Consider the following 16,263-nt stretch of genomic DNA (forward strand, 5'->3'; position numbering starts at 1 on the left):
TGTGACTGTAATTGCAATACAGTTGTGTATTTTTTTTATGGGACAGTCATAACAATGGCCAAGAGGATTGATTGTCATTTCACATCTTCCACCGTCTTTCTAGATCCTGGCGCTGGTGGCCGTGAGGAAGGCCATGGACTACATGTTCTCGCAGCATGACCTCAGCTTCCTAGATGACGTCATCCCCGAGAAGGACAAGAAGAAGAAGGAGGATGAGAAGAAGAAGCAGAACCGAGAAGACAGCGACGCCGATGACGTAAGTGCGCAAATGTCTTTCTGGGGGACAAAATCTCGAGGTGACTGGAACTTCCATAAATGAACCCAGGACGGCCATTTTGACTTGCAGTGTCTTTTCAGGCCTTGGATGTTTTTAGATTTTTTTTTGTTTGTTTTTTTTTTGGTCTACCCATGTTCATGTTGCCTTTTCCCAACCGGTTTTGGGGGTTACGTTTTCGAACATGAGTTTCATGATTTATGTCCAGTCAACGCAAAGTATGATTGACTTTTCTGGCATGGATTTGTGATCATTTTTTTTTTTTTGTGGCTCTTCACAATACAAGCCTTCCAAACAAATTTCACTTCAGGGAGTCTACCTCACTCCAGGGCTGAATTTGAAGAAGAATTCTGAGCCAAAAAAAACTCCCTGTGTTTTTTCTGCCATGGGTTCTTGAGACTTTGTTTGTGGGTCTACTCGTGATAGACATGTTTGCCCAAAACGTTAAATAGCCTATAGGCTGAATTTCAAATGAAAACTCTTGGGGCAGCTTCTAAGTCAAGGCTGGTCACTTTCAAAATTTGCGACGTTTTTTGCGGGTCTACTCTTGATAGATGTGTCTGCTGCTTTTTTTTCTTTTTCTCAAAGAAACTAACTTTGGGGTCTAAATAAAAAAGAAAATAATTTTTTTTTGCTTCAAGGCTTATGTGCTTGGACTATGTAATATGCTAACAATGTTTCCTTTTGATTTGTGTCTCTCAACATTTGGAGGTGCTTTCAAGGTCTCCTTTTGGAAGATTCTTTAAAGTTGCTTCTGCATTAATCAGAATAGTTTGAGGAACCTTCTTGGTGGAAACTCCAGGCCGTGCTATGATCACAAAGCCCACGTGCATGTTCCAATGTCCCTCCAAGTGGGGTGTCAGGTTTTGGGGTGAAGATCAGGTAGATCTTGAGGACTTTGTTTGTGTGTGTGTGTGGTCTCTTCCAACAGTCTGACTATCCTTACAATGAGAATGTTGCCAGCATTAAAATTCCCATGGACATGATGGAGCAAGAACCCTTCTTAGGTGGTCAGGCCTCAGACAGTGAGTAGACGAGCGGGCGTCGGCGCATGCAAACGCTTCCTTCCTCATCTTCATCTTCTTCCTCTTGCTCATCTTTGTTGAGATGACTACGCATGCTGTCGGAACATTTGCATTTTCACACTAATAGATGTTCAATTTTGGATTGGATTTTTTTTTTTTTAACCTTAACCTCTGTGTCACTTCTTTTGCTCCGTCTGCTTGTGAATCGGTTTTCTCTTGAATGTACTAACACATTTTTGTTTGCTTACAGTGGTCTATCCTTTTTCTTCCATCACATGTATTTGTTCATTTTCCATGCCAAAAGTTCAACGAAAATTAGAATTCATGTGATTTGATCTCAATTACCTAAAAATAATTTACTATGCAAAAATTAGCAGAAAGGCTCATGTTATAATTTCAATGATTATTTGCGTTTTCTAATATTTTTATTCCAAATATCTGTGTAATATGTTGTAAATACACGTCTTATTTATTCATTTATTTACATGGCAGTATGTCCTTTCTGTAATATTAAGTTTATTTAAGTTTTTAATGATATGTTTTATTTAAATAAAAGGATACATCTAAATTTAGTATTATTTAATATTTCCCAGTAAGTCATGTTGAGTATTTTAATTATTTTTTTTACAGATTTAATATGCTTTCTAAACTATCACAATGTGTAACATAATTTTACTTGTTTTAAATTGTAGCTGCATTTGAATTCTTGAATTATATTTATTTAATAATCTTAGTATGTCTAACATTGGGAATGTTTAATTTTATATTTATTTAATATATTGTAATTTATTTGTAAAATCTATTAGACAATGTAATTTTCTTCGCATGTACTTTTAATATTTCATAACGTATGCTTTACCATTGTCTATTTAGAGGCTATTGTAAATATATTTTTTTCTTTTGTCACATTTTATTGTCTATTTGACGTTTAATTATTAGTTCATGATTTCTTTTTAATCGACACCATTTTTCTGTGCACAGGATTAACATTCTGATTTCAATTTGCTCTAATGTGTGTTTTAAATAATTAATGGCTAACACCGAACAAACATTCAACGCGTGTTATGTAAATATGAATTTGTGTCTCCTCGGCAGCAGAGAAGTCAGCTTCGTTCCTCGAGCGACACACCTCGTGCTGACCAACTTCGCTACTACCAGGCCAACTGCTTGTCCAGGTGAGACGCCCAAACATGAGAATGAACAGATGAGTAACATGTCGTGTAATACACATTCGTGAATATGAGATATGTATACGTGAATATGTAATCATTGAGCTCTTGAAAATGTCCAACTACTGGAAAATGGTCGCCACCGGATGAGTTCAAAGGTGCACACACGTTGAATGGGGCAGTAACTTGTTTCGAAAGCCATGCAGGTGACCCCAAGTGGACAAAAATTACTTAGAAAATAATTTAAACTTAACTTGCGCTTTCACGTCTCTGCCGTTGGTGTGTTTCAGCCCCGAGATGAGTCCGCTGAAGCCGGTGCCTCAGATTAGAATAGACATGGACCCGGACGATGGCAACCCGTTCTACTGGCCGGGTCGAGGGTCCGAGACGTCTCTGTAGGGCCGTCGAGCTGCCACGACCGGGGCGGGGGTGGGGGAGGGGCGTCCGGAGCCGAGACCCCACTCACACCCCTCCTCCGTCTTCTTCTTCTACGAATCAGAACAAGCAAGCTAACTCTACTACTTCTTCTATTTCTTCTTCTATGCAATTGCAGCTCTCTCTGACCGCGCATGGAGTTCACGCCCAGCTTCCTTTTATATCTATCATCCGTCTATACTTTTATATATTAAAATATGTATTAAAAAAAGCAATCTGATATATTATGATAACATTTTCCTGTAGCAGGAAATGTACATTTTTATAGTCTACCTCTTGTTTCAGACGAACAAGTGTCGATTGATTGTGGGGGATTTGTTGTATTATAGACGGAAATGGTGTGCTTTTGTGATTGAATAGTTATTAATGGGGAATTAACAATGAACAAGGCACAGTTTTTGATTTGTGTTTTTCTTACTAAATTAAAATCGAGACATTTATTTTATTAGTTTTTTTCAATGATTTTTTTTTTTTTTTGCTGTTTTAACTTTTTGATAAGTTGGCTTTTCCTCAGCTATGAATGATATTGCGTTTAAAAAAATGTGATATGTTGCCTTTCAAGTGGCTTATCAGGTCCATTATTAATATCGTAATTCAAAGCCAATGACAACTCGGAACTGACATTTTTAACTCATAAATATTAGCGTTTTACATTTTTGTTTTGGTACTCTTAAAAACAAGATGATTTAATTTTTGTTTAAATTAAATTTTAAAAAAAATATCCCCAATCCTTAGCTCAGTCTGAAGTCTGGAAAAGAGCTGCAAAATGCTCCCCAAATATCACGCAAAAGAAAAAAAAAGAAGCACTGATTTTATATTTCATTTTTTTAAGTGTAGCTTTAGTCCCTATAAAGAAAAGTGTCCTGTGTCCTGTAATCCAGGTGGCACTCTAACCACAGATTTTGCCACCTCAAGGGTGACGCTAAAAAATTCCATGGCTAACTTAAAAAATAATCAGGATATCTCGAACGCTGGATTGGTCCCTGGAAACAAAAGTGTCCTGTGACTTGTTGCTTTAGCAACGTATTTGAGATTACAAGCCAAACCTTGAGTCATACAACGCCCCAAATGTCACATTGAAAAGAAATCAAAAACTCTCATTGATTTGAAATCACATTGGTCCTGTGTCCTGTAATCTGGGCGGCACTCTGGCACCAGTTGTGACATCTCCAGGAGAATGTAAAACAATGCTAAGGCTAACTTTTAGTCGTAAAACAACCCAAATATCATGTTAAAAAAGATAAGACTCCCTTGAAGGCTGCTTTGGTCCGAGGGGAAAAAAAGAGACCCATTTCATGTAATCCTGCCACAGACTTGACTTCTCTTGGCTAATTTTGAGTCATAAAACTCCCCAAATAATCATGTCAAACACGGACTTCAGTCCCCATGAAGAAATTGTCCTGTCCCCTGTGGATTTAGGCGGAACTCTGGCAACAGATTTGACATCTCAAGGGTGATGTTAAAATATTTTAAATCAAATTTTTAACCCTAAAACTCCCTAAATATGTCTAAAAAAAGCTAATTCTTGAACTCTGGCTTTGGTCCTCTAAAGAAAAGTGGCCTGTGGGCTGTTATCCATGCGGCACTCTAGCAACACATTTGGCATCTCAAAGGTGCAGCTAAACAATTCCAAAGGTCATTTTTAGTCATAAAACTCCCCATTTATCACATCTGCAAATAATCAGCAGTGATTTACACTTGTTTTGGGCAGTGTAAAGAAACTGTCCTGTGCCCTGTCATCCAGGCGACAATCTAGCAACAGATTTGACATCTCCAGGGAGGCACCGAAGCTTACAAACACCGAATTTGAGTCATCAAACACCCTGAATTTAATGTTAAAGATCAGTGTCATTTATTTGGCGTATCTTTGGTCCTCAGAAAGAAAAGCGTCCTGTGTCTTGTAAGCCCATAAGCCAACGTATGATTATTATTTTCATATTTAGTCCATGTGTGTGTTTTTGTTTGTTTGTTGGTTGGTTTGAGCCAAAACAAAATTAATAATAATCAACACATTTATGAGTGCTGAACTGGCATAAAAAAACAACACAATGTATTTTTGGGGGTTTGACTTTTCATTAACTTTTTAATTATTTTTTTTCGTGACCTTTTAGAGTAAGTACTTTAGAAATTCTATTTTTCAAATGAAATGTACATTGAAAATAAAAGGTTCTGAAACAGACTTGTCTGCGACTTGAATGAGAAGCAGCCAATGAACATGCTCGACATGCTTCCTTCCTGATGAATGAAAGCACAGCTCCCTCTTGTGGTCATTACGTCCTATTGCAGGGGAGAGAGGCCAACTGAATCACATTTTCGACCTCATTTTGTCTAAATGAGCATATTGCATTTTGTGACGGAAAATCAATTAATTTGTTTTTTCTCTTAATATCCTTATTTTACTAAATTTTACTTTTTCAGATATTCTTATTTTTCAGTCTTGAAACTTTAGAATTTATTGTATTGTCCAATTGCAACTTTAGTTGATTATATTTTTTTTCCCTGACGGTAATAAATTTTTTGTTCTTTATTATATAACCTTAGAACGTGTTCCTCTCATTATATATTATTTTAGACCTTTAAAATTATTGCAATCTGTAAAATTACATATTTATATTCTTTCTACTTCAGATAATAAAATAAATGTGAGGGGTGATATTTTCTTATATATTTTTTTTCTTTCAAATTATACTTGTTTCCCTCTTGTTTTAAAGAATATTGAAATTTTTAAAAAGTTATAATAAAAATTAAATAATGATTTTCACATGATGACTGGTTTGTGTAATTTTGCAATTAGCATACTTAAAGTCTAAATTAAATTACTAAAAAATAAAAATCTAAATTATTTTTTAATTGTAAAAAAAAAGTGAGCATTAAGAACCCGTGATCCTTAGCTCCTAAATGAGGCGTGCCTCCATTGCCAATCTAATTGTAATCCTTTCAAGCTAATTAAGTGCAGCACAACCTGCCAGTGAGGAACAAAGCGATGATTGGTTGCCACATCTCATTTGGCACGCAATCGGGAGCATTCCGCCTAATTAGCAAACGAGTTGAAGCAATTTCACACGCTGACGTCAAAGCAGAGATTTCATGCCAAAACCCTGACCTGGATACACGCACAGACGCACACACGCACACATCCTACAGCCGACGTCTAATTAATTGAGCCATTAGAAATGCATTGGGGAAAAAACACAAACATCCACTGCACCCTTTTAACCAGTAGGTGGCAGCAATTAGCTTAATGTGCCCACTAATAATGACACGAAGAAGAAGCAGGTCGTTTATTACATTGAACAGACTGCTCCGCTGTTTTCTTTTCTCATGTGGTTCAAGTATCTTCACTAAGTGATTTTTAAAGGCACGGTGAGGCGAATTTAGCGGCATCTAGTAATTAACTAATAGAATGCAACGTCCTAAGTTTGAAGTATTGTTTATGTGTTTTGATATATGTACCAATTACCCACTAATTTATATTTATTTTTATTTTATTACACCATATGGAAAGCGCTTTGTTACAGCTCCAGCTGTTGTGAAATATGCCGTTTAAATAAAGTTGTATTGTATTGTATTTGAGTGAAAGATTCGGACTATGGTGTCTCAGAGAGACCACACTTTGCGAGTCTGCCACTGTTAAGCTGTTCGCCCCCTTTTTTTTTTAAAAAAACCCAAAACAAAACACGTTAATCACTAAGTTTTCTGTAAATACTTTTCTACTTCTATTTTCTACAAAGCTTTTATTTTATTTGAGTGAACTCTTACAATGAATGAAAACTCATCCAACTGCACTAATAGCTTCGTTTGGTCCTTGAAGACAATTTTTCTGCTGTAACATCCAACTGTTGAACAAAACGATCAAAACGGCTTTACGTCTTTTAAACCACACCTTTTAATTCCAAACTGATTTCCTGATTCACTTTGACCAGGTGCGTGTTTAACCATCTCTTTGTTATCTTGCTTCCGCAAATATTATGATATCACAGCAATAAAATCAATAAGTTGTCTAACAGTGGCTCCAAAAATAGTACAAGGCTGTCGTACATTTTTGAATCAATTCTCTCCGAGATTTCAACTTTTTGGACCCACGACATAACTGAAAGGTCGCATCTATCCACCATCAGGTCGTATTGTCCTCTGATGATGGAGTGTGGGCAACATCATTGCTGTTCATTTACGATGTTTGCTACATACTAAAGCGCTAATGCAGCTGCCGAACTCTGGCTCGTCGTCTCCATTACAGCGAAAACGAGACCATTTGAAGGCACGTGTCCGAACGGGTCACAAGTCCAATCAGAGGCAAAAACAAAACGCTTGAAAATGTGTTACTGATACCGCAAACATTACGCTGCAATAGCTTTTGATAGATGTGCTCCCAGACGCTTAATGGGAGCACAATTGAAGGAGGCAACCCTTTGGTGCCTGTTCCATTTGGGCTGAGGGAGGCGGCCAGCCGCTTACATTACCTCCCCGGCTTTAAAGCTCCTCTTTAAAGGAGGCCATTTCCGAGGAGAGGTGAAGGCTCGTTGCGCTCGTTTCAACGCAGCATTTCAAATACAACGCAAATATGTTCTGAGGTAACCGAGCGTTTTATCATCTCAACAAACAATTGTCTTCCCCGTTTGTGGCCAAAAAGCATTGGTAGCCACATTTTGTCACGAAGACCAAAAAATACCAATATTTAAAAATGCATTTTGAGGAGAGCCAGATAAAGACTATTTATCGTGTGTTTATTATTTATCTCTCATTGTCTGTTTTAGCGCTGTAAAATCTGCTCTGGGCCACCAAAATCTTGGTGACTTTCCTCAAAAGTTGCACATGCACAGTAGCTCCTCTTCGATGCAATAGATGAGGCTAAGGTGGGGCACTGCATTCATTCACTCTGAAAGATTAGGATAGATTAGATGCAGTTAAATGGATCAATTAGACATTTTAGTTCTTATTTTTTTAAATTGAAGCCAATCTTAATCATGATCTGATTCAGGTCAGACTTTTGGCAGCAATTTAAATGTTTTTCTGCCTTTTTTGGTATTTCATGCCTGACATTTTTGCTTTTGCATTTCTTCTATAAATATTTGGAAGTGTGGTGGAACCAAGAAGTTAAGCACTGTTGACATAGCACAACATAAAAAAATGTCTTGAATGACAACGGAGTCACAGTGGTGTCTCAATGTTGTTGTTGTTGTTTTGTTTTTTTTTTGCATTAAACTCTTAACTTAGAGTCGCGTAACAAGTTCGAAGTGTAGGAATGTCTTTTAGTGGAGACAAAAAAAGTTTTTTGTTAGACATTGTTTTAATTTTGGAAAGTAGAAGTAAAACTTCAAATCATTGAATTAAAATGGAAAAAAAAAATCTCCAAGCATCTTTTTTTGTAGTTAAAAATAAAATCGAATTTAAATGAAAAAATATCTCTTCGATTTCATTTGTAAATTTAGTTTTTAAAAAGCTTCTGATTCCTGATGTCATTTGACAAAAGAAACGAATTATAAAATGAAATTCCTTTTCAAAATTGTAAAAAACAAAAGCATTTTACTGAATAAAAACCCATACAACAATAAAACATTTTTTTTAATCGAATTAAAATACGTTAATCAATTTGCATTTATTTTGTTTGAGTTAATTTTAAAAAATTAATGACTAAATAACCTAGAAGTATATTTTAGTTAAAAAAAATCAAACAAAAAAAAACAAAACAAAGAAGCGTTTCCTTTTTAAATGTTTTTAAAATGAATGAAAAAATAAAAAAAGACAAACTGTTTGAGAATACTTTTTGGGGTTGCCTTCGAATGCATTTCAATTGTATTTTTTTTTTTTAACGCTGATACGTTCGCGTGCCGTGACGTCACCCGATGACGCCAACAACCAAGCTGCTGCACTGCGATTAATTACAAGCTTCACGTTTCATGTCAGCCCGGTGAGCCGCTCGCTCTATTGGCAAACCTAATGAGCCGTTTGGCATGCGACTTTGAAGCGTGCTGCAAATTTAGCCGCATTGTTTGGCCCTTTCTCTTGCCCGCCTCTCCAGTTGTCTCCTCGTCCTCGTCGTTGACATTTAAGCAACACAACAACTACGGTCAACCCTCCTTTACTGTCGGGATACATTCAATACGGATGGGTTTGGTTGCTTGTTTGGTAGAGCAACAAAGTCAACGTAGCTTTGATGAGATCAGAGTACCTTTGGAAATGTGGCGTTTCACCCTTATCGGGTGCGAGAAAATGAAACACGGCATTTGAGTTTTGAAGTCTAATTGATACAACAACTGTAAACGGTGAGACTGAAACTCAAATATCTTGGGCTGCATCAACTTCTTTTCGTGCAAGTGAGTCTCGGTCCGACGCATGCGTTCAATACGCCGTTTAGATTTCACACGATGGCAAGAGTTTTTGAGCCCAGGATTACTTCCAACCTGTTTCCGACTTTGGAGCTTACCTGCTCGCCTCCTTCGCGTCTCAATCAATAACTTGCCGTGCTTTCTTGCGTCTCTCGCCTGAAGATTTTTGAAGCTTCATTTTAATTGGCCTTCTGCTTCTCGCCCGGACGGCATTCCCACATCAAAAGAGCTCGCCTCCTGCCATGAATGCGTAATAAAAATTCACCTGGGCGGGCCTCAGCATCAGCGGTCGGTCACTTGGAGCCGGTCAGCTGTCCGTGCTTATTCGAATGCCAAATGCAACACGGTGCGGTGGTGTAAGCCTTCATTTGCCCTCGCAACCGTTTTATAGCCGCAATATGGAATCAGAAACATGAAAGAAAATCTATCCGTATTTAACACTAGGCGCGTGAGAAGCATGTGGCAATTGCACATCAGGAGTCAATGATGTACACCAGGCAAATGATTGGGTGGGGTCGCACTTTTTCAGCACTTCCTAAGAAAAAGCCATTTTCTACGTGAATAAAATACATTTTTGTAATGTGAGAAATTTTTATCTATTTCATGTTCAATGCGTATAAAAGGATCCAGACTGAAACAACAAAGCGTTTGAACAAGCAAACCCCCCCCCCACACCCAGTCCATACCGTGCATAAAAATTAGCATTCAAGGGCGGCTCAAAACCGCCTAACAGCAAACCAACGTTGAGTACAAGAACTAATTTCGTGCAGTTTTTTCACAAAGATCATCTCATTCACATTTTTCATATTAACGTACTATGTTTGGCCTGCATGTTATTCCGAAGCCACAAAAAATAAATAAATAACAATGATCAACAGCAAATTAATTTAACGAGAGATGGCTTTGTGTGCCCCTTGTACGTATATTTGACACCAACTTCTAAAAATGTCATTTAGAATAATGTTGACCAGTGTTATTAGGCCTACTGATGTTGTGGTATAGGGCAAGTGCAACAAAGCCACGTCTGCCATCTAGTGGTGAATGGTGATATTACATCATACAATTATACAGTGGAAAGTGAAAATTGATGGCCAATAATTTGCATCGGGACAAAAAAAAAATTGTAAACCCAAAATATTCTACAAAAAAGCTGATGGTCCTCCAACCAGATGCATCTACTTAAAAACAGATTTGAATCCAGATGATTATCAACAAGTTTTCGTGCAAACTATTGAAACATTCTATGACCATTGAAAAAAACAGAATTACTACTTCTGATTATATTCTGAAAGTTTGACGTCAAGCGAGATGTTTGGAAACCTTTTTCGGCTTGTTTAGGTAGTTGCCCGAAAAAGAAAAAAAAAAGAAAAAATCTAACAAACCAAACCTGATTTGAATGAAGTGCGGTCATGTGCATTTTGAGTGGGTTGAATCCCCAAATTTGCCATGCTGCTGAAGGCCGGCCTCCTCTTTGCCCGCTTCCCCCCCCCGTGCAGGCAAACAGCCGTCAGGTGAAGGAGAGGCGAGCATGTCACAACGTATCGGTCTGAACGCGTCGTCCCGTCTCAGCCAATCAGCATCTGTCAGTGTGTTTTTTTTTTTTGTTTTTTTTCAGGCCTGCTGTGCATTTTGAGTCTGCTCCCGTCAGCAAAGTTGACTCCACATCTCCGCTGAGCACATCCTGGCTTTTACTACTGTAAAAATAGTTCAAAGAAACATCCAAGGATTAACGGCGCGCATTTGGCATGTTTTTTTTTACTCTTAAAAAAAATAAAAGTGGAGTGCCGTCGTTATTGATGTCACGTGACACATGAGCGTGCCAGCAGCAGTAAATTCTTGTCCTTCTCTCCATTCTGTGAGCCATCACACGTCCTTTACATTATTTCCACCATCTAAAATGGTTTTAAAAAAAAAAACAGTTCAGAAAAGTGGCAAGCAAGCGTGACCACAAGCTAAAATCCAATTTGTTGTTAGGTATGAACAAAAACAAAAGCTGGAACCGTTTTGGGATGACCAGAGTGCAGAAAGAAAATTGCTTTATTTTTATTTTATTTGTATTATTTTTGACAGATTTGTTTTTTATTTATGTATTATTTTTATGCATTTAAAAAAAATAATTTCTATATTTTTACTTAAAATGTAAGATTTTTTTTCTTATTTTGTATTATTAGTTTTTAACACATTTCTACACGTCAATTTTACAGATTAGTTCACCTTTTATTTTTTTACAATTTCATCATATTTACATTTTACTATTTCAATGATTGTTCTTCCACTTTTTGTGCTATATTTTTACTTTTGAATATATATATATATATATATATTTTTTTTTTTTACTATTATTTTTTTTAATTATTTTCGCTGTTTTTGGTGAATTCTTTCAAAAATATTTTTAACATTCTCACCTGTTTTATTTATTTTTTTTAGCAAATGTCCAGTTTTCAAATGCATTTTTTTAAACAAATATTTTGATGTTATTTGCTGTGTATGTGATTTTGTTTTCAGTCATTTTTTCTCCACTTCATACAGCATGTTTATTCATTTGTTTCCCCGCGTTTCCCCGTGTCTTATTTCTTTCTTTATTTTTATTTTTTTTATGGTTTCTGCTTCCATTTGTTTGGGTTTTGCATGCTATTGTTTTGACCCAACCCGCTTTTTTCCTGGCTGACGCAAACCCTTGCTTCCATTCACTTCAGATTGATAGCGTGCTGTTCTCAAGTGAGAGGACATCGTTGAGACGGTCGCCCACCGAGGTCATTTTTCCTGTCGGTTTTTGTTCTTTTTGTGAAATTGTGAGGCATCTTGTTGTCCATTGCAGACTCAACGGCACGTCCTTGTCTTTTGTTGCGCGATTGTTTGTGGAGTTCTTATTCTTTTTTTTTTTTTTATTCTAAAGGTTCGCCGTCTCTCCGGGTTGTTTTTCCCCTCCACAAGCCAAGTCACCTTGAGCAGCAAATTTGTGTTGGCTCAATCCGTCCGCTGTTTATAACTACGTGGTTTCAAGAAGGTACAATTTTTTATAGTGTGCTATTTTCTGTTGCATCTGTGTTGCATGGAGTTACTAATCCAACTCCCCCCTCCCTTCTTCTTCATCTAATCCCTGCTGTTGCTGCAACTTCCTCTCTGCCGTCTGAAAAACAAAAAGCATAGCGTAAACACTGACGACTGATATTTTTTCCCCATCAATCCCCATGGCGCGATGAAAAATCACCCAGCATCCGCGGGGGAGGTAACATCAGTCACTTCCATTAGCATCCGGCCCGCATGGTCGCCAGAGACAAACTGCTGACAAATATAGCTGACAAGCATCCCTTCAAAGTCTTTATTTAATCTGAGTATATATTTATTTTTCGAAACGCTCGTCGTGTATTCGCCCGGTCGTTCGTTGCTGGGCAGAAAGTCCGAGACGGCGCAATAAGAATGATTGATCTGGCATGCGAAGGGCAAGTCGAGTTAATTTGCGTAGCTGAAGTGAGACACAAGACAAATCCAGAGTACTGTTCAGAGGCCAAGAAAAAAGATGATCTGAAAAGAGAAAATTCTCGATCCAAGGCAGGAGGATAATACAACAAAACAGTAAAAAGCATTGCAGCCTCATTTCATACACAAGGCAACTCGGAGCGTTTTAAATGAGCTGCAGCTGTTTGGAGCCCAGCAAGTATCCGTTACAATAATCAAGTCTACTGGAGATAAAAGCGTGTTTTTCAGCTGGTAAGTCTAACGCAGACAGAACGAACAAAAGGGGTCCAACGACTGAGCCTTGAGGGACCCCGCATGATTCAAAACTTCCAATGGCCAAGTAGGAGCTGAACCATTTGAGGAATCGTTCCATTTAGTCACACCCCAAATGACAAAATGTAAAGATTTTTTAAATGTTTTCAGTTCCAAGACGATTCAGAGCTTTAAGAACCCAAAAAGTCACCTAAATGACATACAGTGGCCCCTTGAGATACGCGTCTTAACACGCTAGCAGCTCGGAATCTCAAATCCTCTTTCCCCAATGAACTAAATGGAAATGAAATTGTTCTTATCCTGGACAGATATAATATTAGCCATTGTTCACGGGTGATAAAGAATCTATTTGACTTTACATTGATTTTCTTGTTTTATACTTTGGGGGGAATTGTTTTGCCGTCTTTTGGTTTTTCCTGGGAGCGAGCTGCGATTAGTTGTGGCCATGCTCCTGCATCCTGACTGTCGGTGTCCTCTGGCTGCGGTCTCTGATCCACACCTGGTGCAGAATGGTTCTTGAGATGATCTTTCCTCCCGTGGACCCTTTGCACCCGGCCATTCGCAATCGATCATTATCATTATTATTTTTATTATTTTGAACCAGATGAGGTCATAGTGTAAAGTGTTTTGACGTAGTGACAGGCCATTTCCAAGTGGCGGAAGGGCATCGATTCCAACCACGTAAGTCACCTTTGCATTGCATTTTTTGAATGAAAAGTACTCTACCAATCGCTGTCTGATGGAGAAAGAGGTTGCTACTTGTCACATTGACTGGAATGCCTCACCTTGGGGTTGTTAAGGGTGATTCATAGCATCCCTAAATGCAGCGCATGAACCAGGAGGCTGCTGTTCGAACCTGTTAGCTTGGCTTTTGAATAATTCTCTCAAAAACGTTTCCAGTTTTGCCCCCAAAGGTGACACACACACGCGCACACCCCGACACACGTGCACAAACATAATGAAGCAACAGAGCTGTTATGTTTCCATGGAGACGGGCACATGCGTTCCTTCCGCCGTGGGGGCGGCAGTCATCCTCTTGTCATTGGTCCCCGCCGGGTTTTGTGTTGCAGGTCGGATGGCTTTGTTGCACCGCGCAGCAAAGTCGCCAGCGGCTGCCTGCAGGGTGCGCAAGACGGAGCAAAGACTCAGAGATAAGTTACAGCACTCACACCATTCTTTTAATGAGGTTATTGATTTGAATTTGTTTGGATTTTGAAAATATTTATGAATAAAACGATTAAACTATTAGCAATCTACAGTTGTTAACTTTAATAGAGTACAGCCAATATTTTAAATAACACTTCAGTTAATTGTCAAGTAAGTTCAAAACAGTATTTCCATAACTTCTGTTTAAAGTCGGATCAACCAACCGCCTAACTAACTAACGAAATGACTGGCTGACTGCAAGTGAAAGACCATCTAACTAACTAACTAACTAACTAACTAACTAACTAACTAATCTGGCCAGGCAAACAAACAACTGCAGTTGAAAAACCATTTAACTAACTAACTGACTGACTGACTGACTGACTGAAAATGGAAGACCATCTAACTAACTAACTAACCAACTAACTAACTAACTAACCCACCAACTAATCTGGCCAAGCAAACGAACAACATCAGTTGAAAACCATTTACCTAACCAGCTGACTGACTGCAAGTGAAAGACCATCTAACTAACTAACTAACTAACTTGGCCAAGCAAACAAACAACTGCAGTTGAAAAACCATTCAACTAACTAACTGACTGACTGACTGCAAGTTAAAGACCACCTAACTAACTAACTAACTAACTAACTAACCCACTAACTAATCTGGCCAAGCAAACGAACAACATCAGTTGAAAACCATTTACCTAACCAGCTGACTGACTGCAAGTGAAAGACCATCTAACTAACTAACTAACTAACTTGGCCAAGCAAACAAACAACTGCAGGTGAAAGACCATTTAACTAACTGACTGACTGACTGCACGTTAAAGACCATATAACTAACTACCTTACTAACTAACTAAATAACTAACTAACTAATCTGGCCATGCAAACAAACAACTGCAGTTGAAAAACCATTTAACTAACTAACTTACTAACTAACTAAATGACTGACTGCAAGTTAAAGACCATCTAACTATCTAACTTACGAACTAACTAACTAACTTTCTAACTAACTAACTAATCTCTCCAAGCAAACAAACAACTGCAGTTGAAAAACCATTTAACTAACGAACTAACTAACTGACTGACTGACTGCAAGTGAAAGACCATCTAACTAACTAACTAACTAACTAATTAACTAACTAACACACGCAAAAGCAATTGACCTCACTCAGTTTTGACACGAAAGTCTGTCTGTCTTAAAAAAAAATTGCCTATTACCAACGTAGCGAGTTGACGCCCGAGTGTCGAAAGATATTTTCTTGCAATGCGGTCCACTTGCTGAAAGCGTTTCAGTCATTTCAGTGCATGCTGTTCGTCTCCTTAACATGTGAATCAAATGGCAACTTACGGCGCTTTTATTGCGCTTCAACTTCACCACACGCACGTTAATATTAAAGTTGCGGGCTTCAAACTGCTTCAAGAGTTTTTTCTTTCTCATTTCAAAGAAAGAAAGAATCAAATCTTAGACTTGAAAATGCCACCAGTGAGTGCTTTATCAATCCACTCATGTTAGTGTCATTGTGTCATTGAAAGCTGCCTCGTTGACACACTCAAATGCTTTCAATCATTGGCTTGAATAACCAAGTTGGACTTTTAAGAGCTCCTCCAGAGGCGTTTTGGCGACAATCTGGAAAAGTGGAAGGACAGCTTGAGAAAAGCAAAAGCCTTTGTGCTGCAATGTTAACGGCATCGGACTGCATCTCACGTGCACACCTGGCAAATATCTCGTGCGGAGGAGAGCCAGCGAGCCGAGCCAGCCACACTAAACGAGCCGAGCCTAGCTGAGTCGTTGCGCTTCCTCCTCCGAGGGTTGCGTATCCGCCCTGTTGCTCATCTTTGCCACCTTTCTTCGTCACCGGTTGTTGTTCCAGCACGCTTGTTCTCAGAATTGCAGCTCACCTTTAATAGACACCAGAATTCTGCATTGCCATACGTCGAGGTAAACTCCACAACGTCATCGTGACACCTTTCCGCAAATATTCTGAGACTCCTCTTGCACGTCAACGTCTCTGTTCCAATCATTGCACCTTGAACCAGTCAAATCCCTCAAGGCCTTCTCTGCTGGTCTAACATAATCAAGAAATCATGATCATATTCTTCACATTGAGGTCATATTATAGCCTCGTGTTGAATTTTGAGGTTAGA

General features: G+C 38.4%; 1 protein-coding gene across 7 annotated transcripts in view; it reads left to right on the forward strand.

Moving 5' to 3' along the window:
• The window catches only part of slc4a4a (solute carrier family 4 member 4a), a 42,336-nt gene extending 38,187 nt beyond the window's left edge, over positions 1-4,149 (forward strand). For 3 of the 7 annotated variants that reach the window (XM_088287921.1, XM_088287943.1, XM_088287947.1), the window contains 4 exons: positions 104-256; positions 1,206-1,299; positions 2,395-2,474; positions 2,759-4,149. In XM_088287921.1, the coding sequence (XP_088144047.1) occupies positions 104-256; positions 1,206-1,299; positions 2,395-2,438 (291 nt within the window). In that variant the 3' untranslated portion in view covers positions 2,439-2,474; positions 2,759-4,149. The remainder of the gene's footprint in view (positions 1-103; positions 257-1,205; positions 1,300-2,394; positions 2,475-2,758) is intronic. The other 4 variants (XM_088287914.1, XM_088287934.1, XM_088287940.1 and 1 more) reach the window with 2 other exon arrangements.
• The last annotated feature ends 12,114 nt before the right edge of the window (positions 4,150-16,263 follow it).

This window comes from Idiotropiscis lumnitzeri, chromosome 1 (genome assembly GCF_059441095.1).
Source record: "Idiotropiscis lumnitzeri isolate Australia: NSW breed Sydney's pygmy pipehorse chromosome 1, RoL_Ilum_1.0, whole genome shotgun sequence".
NCBI classification, from domain to species: domain Eukaryota; kingdom Metazoa; phylum Chordata; class Actinopteri; order Syngnathiformes; family Syngnathidae; genus Idiotropiscis; species Idiotropiscis lumnitzeri.